This window comes from Notothenia rossii (genome assembly GCF_949606895.1).
Source record: "Notothenia rossii genome assembly, chromosome: 5".
Lineage (NCBI taxonomy): Eukaryota > Metazoa > Chordata > Actinopteri > Perciformes > Nototheniidae > Notothenia > Notothenia rossii.
The window spans coordinates 76,434,160-76,457,411 of NC_136903.1; the positions used below are offsets into that span (position 1 = coordinate 76,434,160).

Consider the following 23,252-nt stretch of genomic DNA (forward strand, 5'->3'; position numbering starts at 1 on the left):
TACTGTGGAGATTTTTTCCGGTTTTGGTCGATAATGGGTTCCCATTAAGTGGCTTTAGTCCAGACAGACAGAGCCAGATAAATGTTATTCTATTTTAACTTTAATGGCGTGCTTTGTCAGCAGCATGTAATCTCATTTGTAATCTCAATCCATGTTCTCCCTAATGATAAATTCAAACACTGAATTGATTCATTTCAGAGTAATTGGAAACAACCGGAGCAGCGGTGCTCAGTGAAATGCCATCAGGAGGTAAACAGTGACGTGTGTTAGAGTGAGAGACATCTGTGATTGTCTGCAGCATGGAGACAAAGCCAAGATATATGCAGAGGAACAAGGAAAGTGGACCACAACAGCTACTTTAGATAAAGGGTAGCAACTAAACATTGTTTTTGTGGTCCATTCAACTAGTTTGGTTGCAAACTGTTACAGTTGACTTACAGTGAAACATCAATTTCCAAAAGCCAAAAATTACCTATTTAAAGGGCTTGTTTAGTAAGACCCTCTTAATTTTCAAGGATATGTCACAGCCCAAAAAAGGCAATTATTTGCTCATCATACGAACTGCAACAAGTCATCTGTTGCATTTTGCTTGAAAAAAAAAAGAAGTAATTTAGTCGGAAATAGATTTGTAAGTAAATGCATAAACATGAGTTTAATAATAAATGGATGCCTGCAGAGCATTTGAAGTTCAAGCTCAAGTCCTGTAGTGTATCTTGACAAATGATATCAGTTTTATATTAAGAGTAAAATGATAGAGACAGTACTTCTATGATTTGAGAGGAGATAACATTACAGTGCAAAGCAAACTATTTGCCATTTGTGGTTTGTGTGGGTGTTTAAAAGCACACAGTAATGTCCTGATGTTCAGGATGTCCTCATCTCATCAGTCTTTTGTGAGGCCTGCGTGAACCAGATGATTCGTAGCAGTGGCAACGTGTTCTGCTTATCCTCCGCACTGCAGGAATGTCACGCTTTGCGTCTTCTGGATACAGGGGGTGCTCTGCACTTTCTCAAAACTCATTTTCCTCCATGTGTAGTCCGTTCTCTTCTGGGAATGAATTTACACTGCAGCCAAGGCAACAATATGTACCAACAGCGATAAAAAGTCTCCGCTGCTAAAGCAATGAGGCGTTTTAATAGGATGAGCTGGGACTGTTGTGAAGGCTCCCTCACTGTCTCAACCCCCCCTTCTAAGAGATGCAATTGTTTGGAGTTGGGGCTCAACAGGGATTTGGATGATTTAAGGTGAAAACGAAAGGGTTAGATGTTTATAGTGGAGGCTTGGGACGACATGTTTTTAAAGTCTGATCATTATCTGCACCTCTTGTTGCGAAGCGGCACCACAACCCCCAGGCAGTCGCCTTGAAATATCCCACTTGGGAGAATTATACTAAACACATTTTTTTTGTCTCAGCGCAGTACAGCGAATGTCTTTCAGTCATGAGTCCAGTGTCATTAAAGGAAACATACAGTATATCCTGTGCTCTCATTAAGCTAATGACAGGCTTCAGTACTTGAATCAAACCTACACAGCATGATGTGTTTTGTACTACCGTAGACAGAGTGGAGGAAATTATCTTAAATGTTTAGTATTGAAGGGGATTGATTAGCAGAAATTAAATACATAATATTTACAACTATTATTCCATTAGTGTACAATCACCTTAAACTAAGACATGCTGTATTTCATTAACCTAGAGTGAAGTCCTGTTTCTTGGATTCCGCAACGATGCACCGCCATGTTTCTACAGTAGTTCAGAACATACAAACAAAACCCGCTCTAAAGATGTTACCTGAAGGCTACCTTAGTTTTTAGCCGCAGGCTGAATCTTGCTGCTTCTAAAGTAGTATAAGGATTGCCCCCTGAGCGAGGCGAAGGTCTTTACAGATGCCACAGTGTTACCACAGTTTTGCAAATGCGGTTAATAACCACAGTCTTGTAAAGGGAGGGGTACTCATTGGGCGCAGTTTGCTGTAATATGCTAGCAAAATGCAAGATGTCGCCAGATCTGACACACTGTTGTGGAGTGAGCTGCTCGTTGCAAGTTTCCCAGGCCTGGACTCACAGTCTGATCCTTTCCAGATGCATCATGTAGTAGATGAAACATTCCCCGGTTAGTCCATAAAACACAACCAGGAAGCAATACACAACAGGAATTTTCTACTCTTACATATGGTGGTGATAAATACAAGATACCCACTGGAGATATGCACATTTCTTATTTTCTACAGTCTATTTCCCATGAAGAATTCTGAGTATTTTGCTGCATCAAAGTTATAAAGAGGGGCCCACATGAAGGAAATATCTAGTGGAGGGAAAAATCTTCATTAGTCAATTCCTCTCACTATTCCCCAGCCAGTCTCATAATGTGCTCTTAACCTCAGCCATGACCTAGACACAGGAAATCCATATAAAACGGCGTCTTCATCAGAAATCCTGTGGGAAACGAAGCTGGTCTGAGCCGGTGGGAAGGAAACAGTTCAACGAGCACTTTTTCTTTCATGAGTCTAGTTAGCATACGTAGCCATATCAGTCTCACTGATAAGGATAACATCATCTCAGAGGCAGAGTGTCACACCAGAAAGCAGCTCAATGCTTAGTGTCACTTCCAAAGTACTCCTCACTTCTCCTTGAATCGTCTTTCTCTGACTTTCTCTGCAAAGTTTCATTCAGATAAAACTCGCCTGGCAACTAGGAGTGCCGAGGAATGTCTGCTGGAGATGTAAGCTGTCTTAGAGTTGGCGTCTTCCTTACAGCTCGCATTTCTGTGTCTGCTCCAATGCCTGTCCCCCTGCCTGCCTTTTTGCTGGTTCATTCTCCCTGAAAGTGGCACTTTACATCAGAGGTAGTGATGGCACTGCGGCCACTTGCCCCCCAAATTGAAGAAGTGCCACCGCAGCTGACGCTTCTGTCACCCCTGCTAATAGAGCTGAGACACACAGGGGTCAACCGTCCTCTGTCAAATCTGACCCTTAACGAATGCAGTGACATGAAATCAGAAGCACTCTGCTGTGCCCTCCTGGTGAACCACAAACTTGGAAAGATTTCAGAGTGATTTGAACAATACAGGCCAGCTTCCTCTGCCCCTGTATGGACATGAAAGTGGATACGTGCCGCACAGCTGTCCTGCCGGCTCCCTATGCAGCCAAGTCCAGGAGTGGAAAACCTTTCACGAGTCAAAGTACACAGTGCTTCAGCTCCCACTGACAACCTGCACTGCTCTGTGAGTTCATTACCTGGGTTTGCATTGCTTTTGAAGCAAAACGAAAAAACTGGAGTTGTTAATTATTTAAGGCCATTACCAGCGACTGTAGAACAAAGGGAGCCAATGTGCCGGTAAGTATTTCTAAGCCCTGTTCAGCCATTAAGTGTAGGACTACTCAGGCTTCCATTGGAAGCAAATACAGAAGACAAACTTAATCCAACACTGCAATAAAGATGGGATGTTGCTTTAAACAAGCCAAATAGCAATGTGTTTGTTTATTTGTTTTCTCCTTATAGTGTTTACATCTGTCACATCTCTTCTGGTTAGTTTCAACTTGAGCCTTTTTGTGCTGTTGCAGTTTCTATTACATGTCATTCGTTAGACGCTTCACTAGTAGTACTGAGGGAAATCCTCACAGGAGCAATTTGGGGTGAAGTGTCTTGCCCAGGGACACAACGACATGCTGACTGCAGTGGGACTCGAACTTCCTACCCCCTGATTCGAAGTCCACCACTCTATCCACTGAGCCACAGCCTCCCATTCTATCCAAGTGCATATGCTGTTATACTTTTGTCAGGTTTCCGTGCCTTATTAATGTAGTTGATAAATATTAAATGTTTTGTATTGGTCTATGTTTATTCTAATTTAAAAGTGAGCACTCTAGGTAAAACGTTTACCAGCGATTCAGAGGATAATGACACATTGTGAGACCACTGCCTCTGTCTTTTTGAAACACTACAGTCCTCTAAATCCTCTTTAAATGTAAGCGTAAACCCTCTCCCCCCCCTGGTGCCGGTATTCTCATCTGCTTTTGGAGAGTCCTAACTCTGCCATGATTAGTTCTTTACATGAGGGAGTCTAATGTGGAAGAGGAAGAGAGAGGGGTGAAGTGTTAGGGGAGTGAGGGGCTGCCTCTCTCTTGCTATTGTTTGGACACAGTTCCTCTCATGCTGCATTGACCACAGACAGGGCGTGGCTGCGGGAGGCCAGGCAGGGAATATGAGGAGGGGAGGGGGTGAGGTATTCGGGTGGTGATGGATACAGGGGGAAGGTTAGAGCACATTGCATACTTTCCCTGCATGTGGACAGCGGACAGGAAGGCGGGTGGTCCCCTGTGAGCGTTACAGTGAGAGAAAGAGAAAGAGCTGGAGTGGGTGGGATTCTGCCCCATTAGTTTGGCGCTCTGTTCCCAGCCCTACTCATGTGCGCGATGAAGTAATGAGAGACTCGGGGCCTCTGACAAACTCAGGCCAGATGGGGAGAGGATTTTTACCCACAATTACTCTGCAGCAAAGAGCATTAGAGTGCAGCTTCTCCTCTACTGAGAAAAGATAATCACTAGTTCTCTTAGGAGAACTCTTAATCAACAAGTTTTTTTCACATACTGTACAATTTGGAGAATGTTTCAAAGCCTTAAGCTCTGTTATCTCTCTCTTCTGCTGAATTAAATATACTGCCATGCTCTCCATAGCACCTTTAATAGGGTTGCAGAGTTGCAGGAAGTACTTCAAACCAATCTGAATTCTCATTTTAATGTTTACTTTAAGGTTATTTCAATGTAAAAACAAATAAGGACAAAACTGGAGGGCATGTTACTTCCTAAACTGTTTTAAATGTTGTTTTAGTCACACTTACAGTAACAAACAATACTGCTTAGAGAGTCATGTCTTTTGCAAATAATAAGGACAAATCCAAGACACTTTTAGTCCTGATTACCATAAAAAGCACTTCATATGTAATAGCAGCACTAACACTTGATACCATAGAAACGCTGAGTTTCCTAAATGAATTTAGAATATCATAATGGCTGACCTATCAGTGTTAATTGTTTAAATTTGTTTATCAGAATACAAGAATAATAATGAGCCTCTGCCACTGTCACTATGGAGAGGAAGCCGAGCAAGAAACACAACTGTAACAAATAAAATAAATAACGAACACACAACTATGAGTGTTTCATTAGGTTTCTCAAAAGTACAATCTTTAGCTTCCATGCGCACATCAGAGATTTCTTTAATCTGACTTTGTTTTATATTGTGTACCTTTAGCTTTCTATCAGTAAACTAGATATTTTAAAACACAGGTGCTCATCTTTTGTTTCATCTCCTTTGAAGGCCTGGAAACGCTCCGAATGCAAGTCACCAAACATTGTCTATTCCGAAAATTAAATGTGTTCAGTTAATCCTGAACATCCAAAATAACTCGCCCTGAGCCCCTTGTTTTACCTTCACTGTGACTGACCCTGATGCTCAGGGACGAGTGAAACTGTGTCATCCATACTCCCCAAGCTGCATGAGTCACCAACGTCTGCCCCTGCTTGTGTTTTAGAAAGGTTTATGGATTAGTATTGGCAGATTCCCATGAGTGTGTGATGAGCCCTTTCTCACCGACAGACCAAGAGTATGTGAGTATAAATAATGTAATATTCCATAAGCACACATTGATTTTAGAGGACAACATTTTTTCATACAGACTCTGTTCCCTGAGACAAATTAAGTGCAATCTGGATATTTTTCCGCCACAAGACGGACAATAGATATGGCAGCAATGCAGTCGATGCTGAAACATCCGCGTTGTTTGGGAACGTTAAACACAGCCTTTAAATCAATGTGATGGATTAAGAGGAAGGACCAATAATAAGAGATGTGTCATCACCCCGACAATGAATACATTACTGTCAACGGCTTGAATAAACAGAGGCAGGTCGTTCAGCCAGCTTTCCATTGACTCTAATATACTCGAAAAATAAGACATTAAACAAACACCCTTTGGTAAAACGATATATATTATATATATTTCCTACACGATGTGGCGGAGGTTATATGGCACTTCATAGCGTTAATTCCATCTGTCGATGTTGCCGTCCAAATTTGTATTGATCACTTTTTATCGATTATTAATAGACATGCCCCCCTTAGAAAATTCAGAGTTCAGAATAGGAACACTCCATGGTTTAATAGAGAGCTATCTGATCTAATTCATGATCAAAATAAGCAATGGTCTTTAGCTAGAAAGTCTAACACTAGTGATGACTGGCTTCTTTTTCGTGTCCTCAGAAATAAATGTTCAGCCCTTATTAAAAAAGCTAAAGCTGATTATTATCTGAGCTTAACCACAGATTGTTTTAATGACCATTCTAAGTTCTGGAAAACAATTAAATCACTTCAGAACAAGAAGGTTTCTAGTTTCCCACAAAAACTAAAGGTCAGTGATTATTTTATTTCAGATTCAGATGGTATGTCTAATGCTTTCAATGCTCACTTCAAAAAGACTGGTCACATTTTTGATGAGCAAAGTCATGACTCTAAATGGTCGTACTCACAGCCCTAGTCAAGAGATGAGCTCCCCTGTTTTTGATTTTGCTTCTTTCTCGGTCTCTGAAGTCTTACAGGGTTTGCATTCAATTGATCCTAAAAATTCTGCCGGGCCTGACGGCCTCGATCCGTTCTTTTTCAAAATTGCAGCTCAGATTATAGCACAACCAGTAACTGATATTTGTAATCTCTCCCTGTCCACTCACACACTGCCAGCTCTGTGGAAGCAAGCTCTGGTATCGCCCCTCTTGAAAGCTGGTGATCCCACTGAGTTAAACAATTATCGTCCTATCTCAAGTCTTTCTGTGTTATCAAAGATTCTTGAGTCCCTAGTTTCTACTCAGCTAAAACTTTTTTTAAATTCACACAACATCCATAACCCTATGCAATCTGGATTCAGATCAAAGCACAGTACTGTGACTGCCAGTCTGAAAGTCTTAGACGATATTAAGGCTGCTTTGGATAACAAATCAGTTTGTGTTGCATTGTTTATTGACCTAGCCAAAGCATTTGATACTGTAGATCACCACATTATGTCTAATCTTATGTTGGTGTCTCGTTTTGGTCATAATGCCATTTGCTGGTTTCAGAGTTATCTAACCGACCGTACTCAATGCGTCAGGTTGGGTAGCACTGTCTCTGACCCTGTCACCTTGGAGAAGGGAATTCCACAGGGCTCTATTTTGGGGCCTTTGCTCTTTTTATTATATGTAAACAATATTTGTAATCAGATGCAATTTTCTACATAACAAATGCACCCTATAGGACTCATCATTGCACACTGTATAGCCTAACTGGATGGTCCTCACTCACTATGCGTAGGATGCAGCATTGGTTTTTATTCATGTATAAAGCGATTTTAGGAAAGCTTCCACTCTACATATGTGCCAGATTTGCTCCAGTTTGTGACTTTTACAACCTCAGATCCAGTGCCTGGATACGGTTCCAGGTTCCTGCTGTGCGGACTGAGGCTGGAAAAAGGAGTCTCTTTTATTTTGGTCCTTGGTCTTGGAATGACCTTCAATCACGCCTCAAACTGACGGCACTTGTCTCTATAGCATGTTTTAAATTATAGTTGTCAAAAGTCCTTACCACCAGCTGCTCTTGCAGTAATAAGTAGTGCCTTTCTTACTGTCCTAATGTGCACAATGTAGTAACTGCTTTTTTCGTCTTTTGTTTTTTAGTTATGTTCTCTGTATTTTATATGTTTGTTATGTGTTATGTGTAACGTTGCTGCCTTCTTGGCCAGGTCAGCATTGTAAATGAGATTTTATCTCAATGCTTTTTATCTGGTTAAATTAAAAAATAAAATAAAAATATATGCTTTAAGATATTACACAAAATATACAAAAGCAAGTTAAATCCTGATGCAGGGTGTATATAAAGGTGATTTAATCTATCGTGATTAAAGACCGAAGGCCAAAGGGAACAACAGGCTGAAGTGTTGTGTTTAACTTTACAGCCTTATCTGTCAGAGACGTTATTGAAGCTCAAGAGGGAAACTGCAAAAATCCTGACATTTTGTCACAACATGATGTATTTTGCAGGAAGTCAGTTCATGCATATTAAAAAACATGTGGACCAACAAACCGCCTGGCCTTGAGAGGGATGCACACCTAAAGAACATTTAATCTCCCTAAGCCACTGGACGCTGACGCTGGCTCATCTGACACCACACTGCCTAACCCAGCCGACAGATCTCTCAGAATCATCTTAAACTAAAAATCTTTAAGTAAACATCCTTAAGCTAAGCGGTTCCTCGGATCATCCCTCTTTATGCAGGCGAGGTGAGAGCTATATGTGACTTTGGCGGAGAGGAGGATGGCGGAGGGCTGAGTGGCTGTGTTTGGTTAAATCAATCACCTGACTGCTGGCCTGGCCTCTGGGAACAGGAAGTATGACATCACTGACATTCAGGAATGTGGGAATGTCAGGCTGCATGTTAACAGCAGAGAGCAGAGAGCGAGCCGGATGAAACGACAGATAACTCACTGCAGCTGAGTTATTCCAACTCTAAAGACTAAAGGCCAAGCTTAGCCCTGTGGTGTAAAAAGGCTACCCCTCATCTGAATGGGACCACTCTGTTGACCCATTGTCATCCAGCAAGTAAATTGACCTGGCTTTGCTATAGCTGAAGTGAAATAAAGGCTAATGCATCGGCCAATCGATTGCATGCAGATGGACATTCCTAATAATTTACTTGGTAATATGTCTACATCATCCTCCTGGAGTGGAGTGCACCAGCCGGGCGTAAAAAAAGTAGCTCTTAACTCTAACGTCGGGCTTAGCTACGTCCCACTTAGTGATTCGAATTTACACCGAGTGCACCAAGCCTGAGTAGTCTAGGTCTTAGCTGCGCCTGGTCTTAAGCTGCGCGTCCACGTGAATACACGCAAAACAGTAATTGTTGCCAAGCAACACACGTCTACATAATTTAACACTCAAATTCCTCCATTCAGAGCAAACTAAGATTTGGATAACGAAGTCTTGGATAACAGAAACCAAAAGAAGATAAAAAGGACGCCCACACCCCGAAAAAGAAAGAGGGATTTTACAGAGCTATCGCGTGAACTGGTGGAGAAAGAGATCGTTCGTGTGGAGGTGGAGACCGCAACACATGACAAAATTGAGCTGGAGAAGGACAAATTAAGACTCAAAATTTTCATTCTTAAGAATCAGCAAAGAATCACTGAAGAAGACAATTTGTCATTCACCATTCTCTAATCATATTTGTTATCTAATGTTCTTGTGTGTTTTTGGAATAAAATAGGCTATAAAACGGCCTAATGAAAATATGTGGTCACAATGGGAGCTTATTGAAATGCAATTGCAAAAAAACAGCATTCATATTACAAATATACAGGGCAATATCTATGTTGTTTATTATTTGAATGTGGTTAACTCGTCCACTGATATCTTCACGGATGCCATGAGGATTTTGCTGCTTCTTCTTGTGTTGGTAAGTAAATACAATTCCTAAGGCGGTGCTGGAGAGCCAAGGAAACGTGTCTAATAGCCCGACATGCAGTTGTGCGATGAACATTAATCATGTCTCCCACAGTAAGTAAAATCTGAGCGCAATCAGCACCTGCAAGGTTGCGGAGAGCGCAGCGTTTCTGTCTGATCCGTTCTGTTGTTGAGGGGAGATCTCCTCAATTAAATCGAAAAGGGCTTGTCTGCCGAAACAAAACCTCTCTATCAGCTCACTGAATAGATGTCCAGTGGGTTTGTTTGATCACGGACGACTCTCTCGTCTTAATGCCCTTTCGTTGTTACAACATGTAAACAAGACGCACTGCCATAGTTATTTTCCTTCTTGCCTGTTTTACGTTACTATGGATACTACTCTCTCTTTCCGATTTACGCCTGCTCCATACTAGGCGTAAAAGTTACACCCGGGCGCAACGCATACAGGGCTTAAGTCTAAGTGGTGCACTAGTCATAACTTTAGTTTGGTCTTAACCCTCGGTTCTACGTCGGACGTAGAGTTACGCCCAGCTTACGCCCAGCTGGTGCACTCCACCCCTGAGGTTTACATTTCTCTTAATAAACTGTTTAATATTTGGGCATATGTTAACCCTTTAAACACATAAATCTATCACTGAACCTGTATTTTCTCAATATTACCTACTAACACAACCCCAACAACCATTATTCTGCTGTTTCTTCCTCAGGCCAACAGATAGAGAAAAACTACTTGTGAGTTTTGTTATATACTCACTTAAAAAGAGCATAGACCACAACTGTGCTGCAGGATGCCTTGTCTGTGGACTATGTGTGTACCTAGAGGATTAAAAGTATATTCTGTAGTCAGCAGAGTCAGCCCTGCTCCATTCTTGATTATGTACATTGAAAACTTCCAGTTGCATACAAAATTCCCCCTCATGATGGTTGCTTTTGTTGATGAGGGCTCAAGAGAAAGAGCAGCAACAACAACGACATTCTTTTTCTCTCCAATAACTTTCAGCTATTGTTGTTGTGGTTTGTTCCCTGTGGGCTGCTGACCTTACACCACATCCTGATTAACTTCCCACACTCTGCATGTGCTTAAAGGGGTGTAAAATCGAATCATTTTTCAATCCCATAAACTTGGGGGACTGCAAGACACAATAGAGAAAGAATGCCTAATAACAAAGTCGTAAAGACACACATGGATTCAACCCAAAAGTCACAGTGTCGTTCGCTCCCCATAATGGCAAAATGCATTCCTACTGTGAGATGGCTAATTGTAAAATCAGTGCAGTTCATTTTTACTTGAAGACACACTAATGTTATACATTTTGAGAATGTGAACAAGCAAGACTGAGGAAACGCAGGATACACACACACGCATGCTTGGTGTAGCATAAAAACAACCACAACAACACTCTAAAAGCACATTTCACACAGATCAGCCTTTAGGGCCAGCAGCAGATATGAGGAGTCACCTGCTGCTAAACTACATATGCCCGACACAGGGAAGCATTTAATGGACAGTGACAGCCAGCTGCCTGGCAGGGTGCGATCTCAATAACCTCCAGGCTGCATCACGTATCCGAGTCAAATACAGAGCACAGACACCCGGAGGCCAAAGACTAGCAACGTGAGGTCTTTTTTATTCAGTTTTCTCTTTAATACTTCAGAAAGCCAAACTTTATGTTCAAGCAGCCAAAGAAAAGATAAATCTGCATCCCATCCCTCAGTGTATTCTGTTGGTAGCGTTAGTCTCAACTCAATATATTGATTTGATCAGACAAATGGTAAAAGGCAAACAAAATCAGATTAACTTGTCCTCTTCACAGTTTTTCCAATCATTACAAAATAAAATCCATCATTAACGAAACCAAAATGTCAGCTGTATAAATAAGCTTAACAGAAATTGTCATACAAAAGTTTATTAGAAACAGCCCAATCGTTTAGCCCAAGCTGAAGCACACCTAAAATAACTATAAAAAAGCAACCGTCATTAGGTCTGCAACAAATAAATACAATACAGTATTTATTAGTGGACTTAGGTTATAACTTAAAGGAGTAAAAGCAGTGCCATTAGAGTATGTAAGTATGACATTTCAGGATATGAAGCCAAAACGTCAACATTCCCATGAATACTTCAGTTTAAAGCTCATTCCACATTCATCACATCTCTTTCCCAGCAGAGTGCCATGGTGTCGGCAGGCCATCAGAGATGTTGGCATACAGTTGCTCTGCCTTAGGCTCAGTTTTAGACTTCTTGCCAGATTCGGGGAGAGCAGAGAGGGGGCCAGAGCTGGAGGGAGAGCAGCCCCAGAGGAGCCCAGCTGCAGCCTGGGAAACCAAACCTGGACCGGCTCTGGCCCACGCTCTCTAACCCCAGTCCCTCCCGGCTAATAACAACACTCAGTCTGGCTCTTTTCCACTGTCGTTCTGCTGTGGACTTTTGGGAAAAATAAGTCCGCGGATGAACGGTTGGAATGATATTAGTCTCCCTGCTGCACATTCCTCAAATACTTCCCACTGTCGATTTCCAAACACTCACACATGTTCATGTTCTCACACTCACAGAGAGGCAGGGGATTAGGTGTGAGCGCACACACACTCACTCACATTCATTCACATACATGCACATGCTGTGACACTCACCCCGGTAATGGAGGCTGTCATCGTGGTGGTTGTACTGGTGATGGTTTTCTAAAGCGGGGGGGCTGCTGGCACCCAGTTCGGCCAGTCTGCGGCTGGTGGCGGAGAGCTCAGAGCGGAGGTTGGTCACTTCCTGACTGGCGGACTGGATAGCCCCATCGATCCTCTGAGCCAGATGTTTGTTGTCTTCCATCATTTTAAGAATTTTCCCCTGAGGACCAAATCCACACAGAGCAGCATGATGTCAAGTGGAGCATCAGAGGGGGTGAAGCTTCCTCCTCCACTTATCCACCTCTCCTCCTCCTCCTCCTCTTCCACCTGTGCTTCTTCTCCTACAGTTAACTTCGCACATATAAAGAAGAAAAAAAGCCAAAACGCCAGTCCCTCTTCTTCTGTTCTCCACTGAGCAGCACAGAGATGATGTCTACCTGTTACTGCACAAAGAATAACGTTAGTGTGGCCAAGCACCACACTGTCAGAAACGCATGTGTGTGAGAGATAGAGCGCGGGAAAAGAGAGGAAGAGAGAGCGTAAAGAGAGAAGAGGGAGAGAGAAAAAAGACAGAGGAGAAAGAGAGATTTAGCTCAGCGGGCGGAGGGGAAAGTGAGTGCTCCCGCAGAGGAGAATGTGCTGTGAGCAGCTGCTCTCAGAGAGGACCCAGCACACACTGAGATGACATGCAGCCTTTTAAATGGATTGTACCATGTGCTGGAGGACCAGGGGAGAGGGGGGGACGCAGTTGGACTGAGCGGCTTTCCAGTAACTCTCTAACGACAAAGAGTGTTGTGTATCACACACCCTATGGAGTCTGTAATGAGTTAGCAATCGAGTCTGTAATCGGGAAAAGAACAGATTGTTTCTCTTTACTTCTTCCTCTCGCCATGTCCCTGCACTCTGAGCTTGGCAGCCGTTTTGAACCCTTTGACAAGAACTCATCAAGCCCCCTATATCTTTTCAGTCCTGCTCCCACTCTCCCTTCCTCCCTCTCACTAACACACCCGCTGTCTTTTTGTCTCTCCCACCCCCTCTTTTTTCATTCCATTATATATTCATCTCTTTGTCCTGGGAAAGCTCACCCCCACATCAGTGGAAGGGGAAGGGGGCTGGCTCAAGGCGCCCAAGGGGAAAACATTTCAACTCAGAGAGCAAACTTAGCAGAGGACAGAGGCACAGCCCTCTAATGGGCTAAACAAAGAGGGGAGGCCCGGAGAATTACAATCGAGCTGTGGCGAGAACATAGTACAGCTTTACTACTTTGATCAAAAACTGTTGGAAGGATGCTTATCTGAAGGCACTGAAAACAAACACTACCACTATGAAGTCTTATCTGTAAAGCTGTACAAATTCCATCACACGAACAAAAAAAGGTTATAGAGACGGGGTAGGCTGTTCATCTTAACTTAAAACAATTCCAGATATTGCTGAGCCATCACAACTTTGAATCTGCATTTAACATTTCATTTCCTAAAAAAACACATCCTGTCTCTGGCAAGAAGCGGAGGCAGATGAGTGATACATCACTGGGAGGCTGTCATCCCGGGCTCGGGTGATAACGGCTCAACGCTCATTGGTATTCACACAATGGCAGGGAGAGACAAACAGAGATGGGACTGCAAAGCGTGCGAGACTGACACAATGAGACACACAACTTGTTGATTACAATGCTGGTCTGTTCACTGCTTTATGATGAAGTCCACACAGTGATGTTGTTACAGATCAGATCACGTCGACAACTATCAGACTGGGGCCTGTTAGTGCGGCCCCTTTGGAGAATAATCCAACCTGCATGCCTTAACTTATCAGCTCCCTACAGTACATATTGTAGTGAATAAGGGTTGTGAGATATACTGTAGCAGTGATGCAGTGAAACATATCTCTGAATAATCTCCCAATAACATTTCCGAACCATTACTATACAACAATGTATTTGCTAGAGCGATATAGAAAATACATATTCTGTCCACGAGAAAGGGAATTGATATCCCCAAAAAGTTTAAAAGAGTCCATTATCGTGGCTGCATGGTTAAAACAAGAGCAATACATATCAATCACTCTTTCTCAGAGTCAGACGGTCACACACAGATAAGTGAATAGTATAAGCAAGCAACAATTGGTCCCCTCATTACAGGGAGATAATAATAAAGCATATTTTTATAATAGGGCTGTCAAGTTAACGCGTTAATAACGCGTTAAAGCAAAACTAAATTAACGCCACTAATTATTTTAACGCGATTAACGCATGTGTATTTTTTTTCCTCGGCCGCCCCGTAGTTTCAGAGCGCATCGAGTTTAAAATACCATCTAAAAGCTGATGCTGACAGCCCCGCTCCTGCCGTCCGCTTGCGGCAGACCACACTTCCACGCTCACCGGCAGGCACAGACTGTCCATCGGGAGGAACGGGAGGGTGTGTGTATGTGTGGCGCGAGAGAGAGACCTTACGTGTATTGTTGTTGTTAGCATCTGGTGCTAGCTAGCTGCGCTAACGGATATAAGGAGCTGTTTAAATTAAAACAGAGGAGCGACATTTCGCCACAACTGCGCCGAGCTCTTGACTTTATGCAGGTAGCCAGACAGTGGGACATTGTACGAAAAGTCAGCACACTCAGCACACTCAGTCAGCACGGATAGTGCGCGCAACATGATTGCAGCGTCCAGGCAGCTCCCGTTTGAGCATATGCCTTGAGTTGCACATAGCTCCAACGATCCATCACACACACACACACACACACACACACACACACACACACACACACACACACACACACACACACACACACACACACACACACACACACACACACACACACACACACACACACACACACACACACACACACACGTCCACTCATAAGTTGATAAGAGTATTAAAACATTGAAAAATATTCCTCTAAGGTACATTTAGAACAGATAAAAAATGTGCGATTAATTTCCGATTAATCGCGATTAACTATGGACAATCATGCGATTAAATATTTTAATCGACTGACAGCCCTTTATAATGTTTTTTTTTATATCCAAAATATATGATAAAAAAGTTATCTGTACATTAAGACCAGGGAAACACTACATAATTGTATTTTCTAAAATAACAAGTTTTCAAATTAGTAGTCTTGTTATTAGAGATAATTTAAAATCAAATAACATTGGAATTTATAGAATTCATTAACAATTTGAAGATTTCATCCCTGTTTAATTGTGCTAGAAATGATGTGGACCAAAAATAATATCAAAAAAAGAGTTAAAGGTTCATAAACCAACATTGAGCTGTTGGTGGCGCTACAAGAAAGATGAGAGAATCCCCAAACTGGAGGGATGACCAAATATCCTGGAAATCCATGGTTGTCCAGATATTTTCAGTCCGCTTGTTTTATCATCTGTCCTCTTCTTGTCTCTATCCTCTCTATTATATAACCTTTCTGTGTATATAATCCCTGCTGTTCAACGTAAAACCGATGACAAGCAAACAATTATTTCAGTTACTCGAAAAGACATGCTCCACAAGTGGCATGTTGGATCATCACATTACATGTTAGCAGATCATTATCACCGTCTAGACAGACACGTCCCTGTCCGCGATTAGTGCACTGGCCCTGATTTGAGGCTGATTAGCAAAGGACAAATGTAGCACGATGTGTAGCTCAGGGCGGGGAGGAGGGCCGTCTCCACGTCTCCATTTACACAGAAGGGTCCCGTTATTCCAACTGGTTCTGTTAAACAATGTGACTGTTAAGTGTTCCTTCATATGAAGCCACAACCACAGTCTGCTGTGAGCTATGCGAGTGCTTTCAAACGCTCAACTGTGGAATGCGAGGAAATGAATGATTTTGGGGTCGAGGGTCGGGACATATCCCAGATACACATCAATATCCAGATGGATCCTCTTCTGTCTTCACAACTCCAGTGAAAGTCTGTGTGGACAACAGACCAGTGCAGGAACTTGGTTTACTCTCTTAAATAACCAGTTCTCCCACCAGGGCTTCTATGGATCTGCTTCACTCTTCCAAACTTAGCCGAGTGTTTGTGTTGTTGGTTTGCTCTCTTGTTTGATGCTTTTAAATGGGAAGTTTAATTAAGTGTGCCAAGGGTGTGCAGTTAAAAAGAGGTATTGATAAACAGTCACCATGACTGTCTGCCTGGGTTAATTGAATATCGACTAATCCTCTACACACTGGAATGCTTTCCATTTTTTCCCAATTGCAAAGTGATTTAGGGCCCTGATCAAGTATTTATACGGGTCCAATGAGGGGCCTGGGGAAAATATCCACTTCACTCTACTAGACTCGTAATGTCCATCAAATCCGATGAGTAAAATAAAGTTAAAATGCCTGTCAGGGTGTGAATATATGTGAGGAGGAGATGGCTCATTAATATCTAGAAAAAATAAATGTGTTAGCAGGTCTGTTATGTCACCCCAGTGTCTTCATAGGAGAAAGATTCATTTCTAACGAATGATGTGCATAAACACTTTTAACATACATGTTGTATCTATCATGTAATAAAAGGGAAAGGAAAAGTGTTTCCATGTAAGGCTCGTAAGGACTTCAGAACATACAGTGAGATAGAGTATGTCAAATACTCGCTGTTTTTACAGATTTACACCTAATTAAAAAGAAATGTGTGGATAAGCCTAACAAGCAGTAAAAACAACATTGATTATTATCACCTTATAAAGTTAGTATTGCTAATAGTTGCAATCATGTCTGTAAATGCTCTTGTACAATCAAATATATTTCATGATTTCTAAATAAAACCTCATTTATGAAATGGAAATATCTGGGGTTCATTCCACGGTCAAATAATAACAGGCCTCTTCGCTTAATTGGCTCCAAGAATGGGAGAAATTCCTCCACTAGGAATGAGGCCCCTTCAACAGCCAAGGAGCATCTCTGGAGGGCTTATTGCTGCAAACTGCCAACATTATTTCTGTTTATGTATCCCAGATAGATACTTGAGAAAGTATGTTGCAGCCTTTACATAAAGTAGAGCTGCTCTCAATCCAAAACGTCACAGGCGGCAGTTCTGAACCTCACAATCTTCAGTGTATTATGGACTCAAGCAAAACAGCAGGTTTCAGGACATTTTATTCTGGAACTGAAATGGTCTTGGTACACAACACGCCGTCTGCCAACATGAGAGAGAACAAGAGTTTTGACTTTTATTTGTATGGGCAGGTACATTTAGATGTTACTTGTGTACGTTCACCAGCAGTGTAGTGTGTTTTTATGTGTATGAAAACAGAGTAAGAAAATGGAAAAAAGTGCTGCATCAAAAGAATGAGAGGAACAAAGTGTCCTTTTTAAATTACACTTTTTCTTTCTTTTGCCCACATTCGTGGCAAACAAGACACTTGAGACAAAATTGGCCGTTGCTAGTCGGATCGAAAATGGCACCACTATCCCACAGCAATAAGGCAGCACGGACACGGGTGTGCATCATCTTCAATGATGGTTGATTCTTTTGTTTACTACAATATATGCAGATGTAAGACACAAAAAGATCATCAAGCATGCATCAGTTGACAGTGAGTAAATATAAAAAGCTATAGAAAGCTGAGTTACTGTCACTTACAGTTCAATGCTTTGAGTCTTCTCAGCAGATTTATCAAAAGCGAATGTCACAGTTGGAGGAAATGGGTATTTATGTCCGTGCAAGTGACGGGGAGAGAAAGCATTTTGCCCCGAGTGGTGACACGCAGGGACAGAGGGGCATTGATGGAGTAAACAGTGAATGGCAGGGAGCAGAAAGTAAACTCTTGTCTCTTTGTCTGTGTGTCGCTTTTCCTTTCTATCTCTTTCTCTTTTTCCAACTCCACCAGCTGACTTATTAGTTAGATAAGAACTTTTTTATGTTGTGGAAAAATTGACGTAATGGACTTTGTCTGTGTTTTATAAAGTGCAAATTATTTGTATTAGTTATTGACTAAAACAAATGCTGTGGCATGCTGTTGATGGTTCACCATCACAACCTTTGAAGTGACATGGCTATAATCTGTGTACTGCCCTATTATTTTATTTAGCTGGAACAATTTGCTGCTTACTTCTTACTACTTAGTTTGGAAGGTAAAGCTCTGGGTGTAAAGTCAAAGTCAACTTTATTGTCAATCTTTCAGTTTGTGTACACAGACGGAGAGATCGAAATGCTGTTTCCCACAATCCTGAATACAAAAAAATACAAATATATATAAAGATATGTATAAAAAGATGTATACATGTATACCTATATACACACAATCAACAGACACATGTATACATATGCACACACTAAGACATCAATAAAAGCACAACAATCGATATATACAACAGTCACTTCAATATCTTTGGGGATTACTTTACAAATGATCTGAATATCTTTATATTTAATTTAATAACACAGCCAAAGAAACAGACTTTGATTAAGTCATAGCATCTTAAACAAGACACTTGATCATAAGGAGTACTTCTCATCCTTTTAACCTGGTCCATCAAATACACCCATCAGCTTCTGACCTCGCTATACTACACACACTGTGGTCTTTAATCACTGAGAGCTCAAACTATCTGCCGTGTGCCATCAACAGGTAGCTAAACAGTAGAAAGCAGCTGATTCACTCCTCCTCTGCGGCTTGAACTCTGGCTGAGGGCTTAACCCTCCTCCCTTGTGCCGGCCTATGGAGACTGAGATAAGGCCTGCAGAGCAGCGCCTATTATCTGCTGTCAAACTCTGCACGTCTGTCCCCCAAAGTCCTCCCTGAGTTCCACTCCAACGCCTTGCAGCCACGTCCTTCTCCCATCTCTGATAGTCTGGTAATAATAAACCGTTTGACAGCCTCTCCACTTGACGATAGCAGTCGACAGGGTTGTGGATGAAACGCAGTGCCAGGGGCCTCGATGAGGATCAAGATAAAGGCTCGTCTGTAAGACTCTGAGGGAATGGACAGGAGAGAGGAGGGTCTGGCTATAATGAAGTAAAAGACCTTAGGGAAGGGAAGTATATGTCTGATGTTGGAGAAAAAGAATACAGAAAATGGTATTCCTCCACTGTTTCACACTTTTTGCTTTTCTCTTCTTGACCCCTCGATCACACTTCTGCTCCCTGCTGGCTGTTATCTGTCATTGCCTCTTCTCCCAGCGGTCCCCATTATGCACTGCCAGACCTCATCCCATTATGTCTTCTCAATTCCACTCTCCCTCCATCATACTTTTGTATTAACCATGCATGAAAGCTGCAGTCACCTCATATGGCATGCAGATCGTGGCAAGGTAAAAAATAGGGAGGGCATTGATACAAAAAGGTGCATGTTTAGCACGTAGCGTTTCCCATTCAGCCACTTTCCTGATGTCTAATTGAGTTCCTCACCCTATCCTTGTTGAGGGAATGTACTTATAGCTTGCAAGAGATGGAAAAGATAGCTGACTGTGTTATAATCATCAACATAATGAAAGTGTCATTTAAATGAATCAAAGTAACAAAGAATTGTTGGAGTATCTTTTGTCAGATTTATCACAGTCCTGATACAAAGGAGAACAAAAACAGCTATAACTATTGATCAGCCGTTCAATAAAGCAGAAGAGATGTCTACACGAGGAAATCTCTCAAGGTAAAATATTTTCTACAACACAAGGAGAGCCTCGTTCACTGCCAAACAATCCTCCATCCATCTCTCTCTCTTTCTTTTCGGAGCAGCAGAGTGAGCTGCAGTGGAAATCACACCGACAGAGCTCTCCCTGTTGATTTACGATACGTTTAGTTATTTATTGGCGAATCATGGCAGGACGCTGAGAGCAGGTTAGAGTACACCTCCCAAGAAAACTGGGCAAGTCTTGGATAAAGAGATGAAGGGGCAGGACTGCTGTCTGGCTTGTTCTGTAAATAATAAGAGAGTTTGGGATACGCTTGTATTCAAGGCTGACATATTAATCTCATACAAATCGAAGAAAGGAAGCTCATTTAAGGGAGTAAGCCTAATTGAATGTTGATAATAAAATCTATTTTGCTTTCTTGGTGAGAGTTAGATGAGAAGGTTGATACCACTTTCAATTCTGTACGGTAACTATGAAGCTATAGCCAGCAGACTGTGACAAAAAACACTAACAAAACTAAAGCTAAAACACAACACAGTGTTTGTTAATATTAAAGTGGCGATAAAAACGTTTGCTTTAACTTATGATTATGAACTTTATGTTATTTGCAATGTGTAATAGCAACCACTAGCACTAGGATAAGTCTTGGTTCACGATCTCCCTATCACAATAAGAGCACAAGACATACACTGTACACTGCATTTTGTCATTAGGCAGATAACAAATAGAAACCACAAGGTATTCTCAGGTAACAAAATAGCTACAGTAATGTTTACGATGTGAACTCTACCCTGCAAAAGAGATGCAATGGCGGAGAAGGAAAGGAAGGTGAAGAGGCAAAGGGATAATGGCATTATTTCTACTAAGCTACATCAGTAGGTGACAAAACCTGCCTGGGTTCTTTACTCTGCCTTTATCACAGCACTGAGATTGTTTCCTCTAGGTTGAATTGCATTTCTTTCAGTTATTTCTAGCTTTGGAGAGTAGACAGGCTGATAACAGAAGCCATGTTTTTGAAGTAGATCAATCAGAGTATATCTTCTTGTTATAAGAAAAAACAAGACGGAATTGTTTTTGACAATGTTTCGGTTTTGCGGTTTGTTTCGAAACAAAAAGTGTGTCCTGTGTTGTTGACAGCGATATCAAACAGCGAAGTGTATTTACCAAATGTTAAGCAATGCTTTAAAGCAGTGGCGGCTGGTGAAAAATATTTTTGGTGGGGCTATGGAAATGGTGACAAAACCATACTAGGGCATTTAAAATCAGGAGACTAAATACGAACTGTGTGAGTGTGTGTGTGTGTGTGTGTGTGTGTGTGTGTGTGTGTGTGTGTGTGTGTGTGTGTGTGTGTGTGTGTGTGTGTGTGTGTGTGTCATACTTGCCAACCCTCCCGATTTTCGCGGGAAACTCCCGCATTTCTCACGATTTCTGACAAAATCAGATTTACTCACGACTGTGTCCACTCGGACTTTAATACAGCTACACCATTGTTTGGTTTCCATGGTAGCGCATCTCTTTAGCAGCGCGCGCAACTCAAAGTCTGAGAGGGTGAGGAAGATGAAAACTGAACAAGAATCGACAACTTGACCCTCTGATCACTCCTTTCCTGTAAAATACAGGTCCAGCCCACACATATGCTCCATGGTGCCACAGGCATTGCCCTTACAACTACAATAAGGATGCAAATGTTAATCTACAGCTCCGGCGATCCACTAGCACCGGAGTCTACACCTGCAGACGCAGCCATCCCCTACTGTAGCGTCACATTGGATACGAGTCTAAACAACTCACAGGTCATGGCGCTGAAAGGGCGCCCTTTGAGCATCAGATATGACGATGCTGATTGGCTGAAATTATGTTTCGGCGGCACAGTTTACAGATAGCAACAGTCAGCTTGTTGGCTGCAGCTGCTCTGGCTGAGGGCTCCTTTCTACCGCCCGGACGAGAGAGGGTAATGATACACGCTGCGGCCAGGCAGGAAACATGTGACTTATCAGTAACTTTAGACATCGTAAAACAATTTTAAACAAGATTTTATTGTAGATTATACATTTTACTGATACCAACTATATCATATTTACCTTGTTCTTTAAAAATAAAAAATAAAAAAATGTTGTTTTGGAAATATATAGGCCTATTTGTATTTATTTTTTATTTTTAATGACAATCAAACATGTGGGAAGAGGGGGGGTGGCGCCCCTAGCGCCCCTATGGGCCGGCCGCCACTGCTTTTAAGTGAGCAAAGCTTGTGAGAAGCATACAGTTCCAGATGCCATACAGTCCATCTACAGTGCAGTCTGCAGTGAAAACATTTAAACTGAGACCAAACAAGAATCTTCTGCACCAAAAAAAGGCTTCTCCCAGGTTTAATGTAGCACTGCAGGCAAATAACTGACTGACAGGTTTAGAGGGAAGAAATCCGTGGAGTGCTGAGGAACAGATTAATCCATATCTGACGGAGAGCTGCCTCGGTACATTGTATTGATAAGGAGCTTATCCCCTTGTCTGTGTGTGTAAAGGCACGTCTGCAGAGCCTATTGATTAAGAGACTCATCTTACTATCATGTGTTCCCACTTCAAAGGACAGCTCCAATGAATAGTAACACTAGAGACAAAAATCACTCCATCACCACTTTATCTGTGTCTTAAAGAGGCTACTTTGTATGCAAACCCATACACTGGACACTTTTTCCAATTTCTTCAGTGACACACCCTCAGTCCCCTTCTTATCAAAAATGCATATTGCATAAGCCTGTCCATTTACTGTCTCAGTTGTGTCTTTATGCACCACATTTTTCCCCAAGATGACAACAAAAATCACAATGTTTTTTTAAATTGACAACATAATAGAGACAAATTGCTGTTTCATTGTTAACGATACAATAAAAGCCCTGTGGCACCAAGAGAATTTTAAATTGCTCCTAAGAACACCAAGTCGCTATGTGCTGGGAATTACTTCCATTATTTGCTGAAGCTAATACTACAAGATATGGAACGTGTTGGAACAAGTTTGAAAAATGAGCAACAAGGGAAGGGGAGAGGAAGATAAATAAGGCAGAGAAATGGAAGGGCACGGTGTGAGAGAGACGAGGTTGGAGCCAAAAACATGTGAAGTTGCAAAGTCATTTATTGTATTTCAACATTTATCTCTGCGAGAGAGAGGAGTTATCAGGGAGACTAAATTGAAAGACATTCAAGCGTGCAGTAGGAGTCAGTAAAGGGAACATTGAAGAGCAGGCCGGAGCAAACTCTCTCAGTATTCCAGGCTTAGCATATTGTTCTGCATGGAGTGCCTGTCATGCACATATAGGCACTGTGCGCACACACACACATACTGTACACACACATACACACACACACACACACCTGTACCCACATACATATGCACATGCAGGAATGGCTCAAACATTAAAATGCAAAAGCAATTAAAGTGAAGCCACAACAGTGCAGAAGACGTGCCAACCTGACAGCAGGACTTTGATTGTTTTAATTAGCAATATGGCTGACTCATCCATGAATATAATTGAAGGAAAAGGAGGTTCGTTTTTTCTGCCCTTAAACCTGTTTTGAGCATCGA

At 41.9% G+C, this 23,252-nt stretch overlaps 1 protein-coding gene across 5 annotated transcripts in view; it reads right to left on the reverse strand.

Moving 5' to 3' along the window:
- kaznb (kazrin, periplakin interacting protein b) overlaps nucleotides 1-23,252 on the reverse strand; it is a 110,838-nt gene that overhangs the window by 56,343 nt on the left and 31,243 nt on the right. For 4 of the 5 annotated variants that reach the window (XR_013808979.1, XM_079685753.1, XM_079685757.1 and 1 more), the window contains exon 4: nucleotides 12,119-12,326. Coding sequence is in view for 4 of the 5 variants with exons in the window: in XM_079685753.1 (XP_079541879.1) it covers nucleotides 12,119-12,326 (208 nt within the window). In the remaining variant the exon portion in view is untranslated. Of the gene's footprint in view, nucleotides 1-12,118; nucleotides 13,018-23,252 lie in introns of those variants that run through there. The other variant, XM_079685754.1, reaches the window with a different exon arrangement.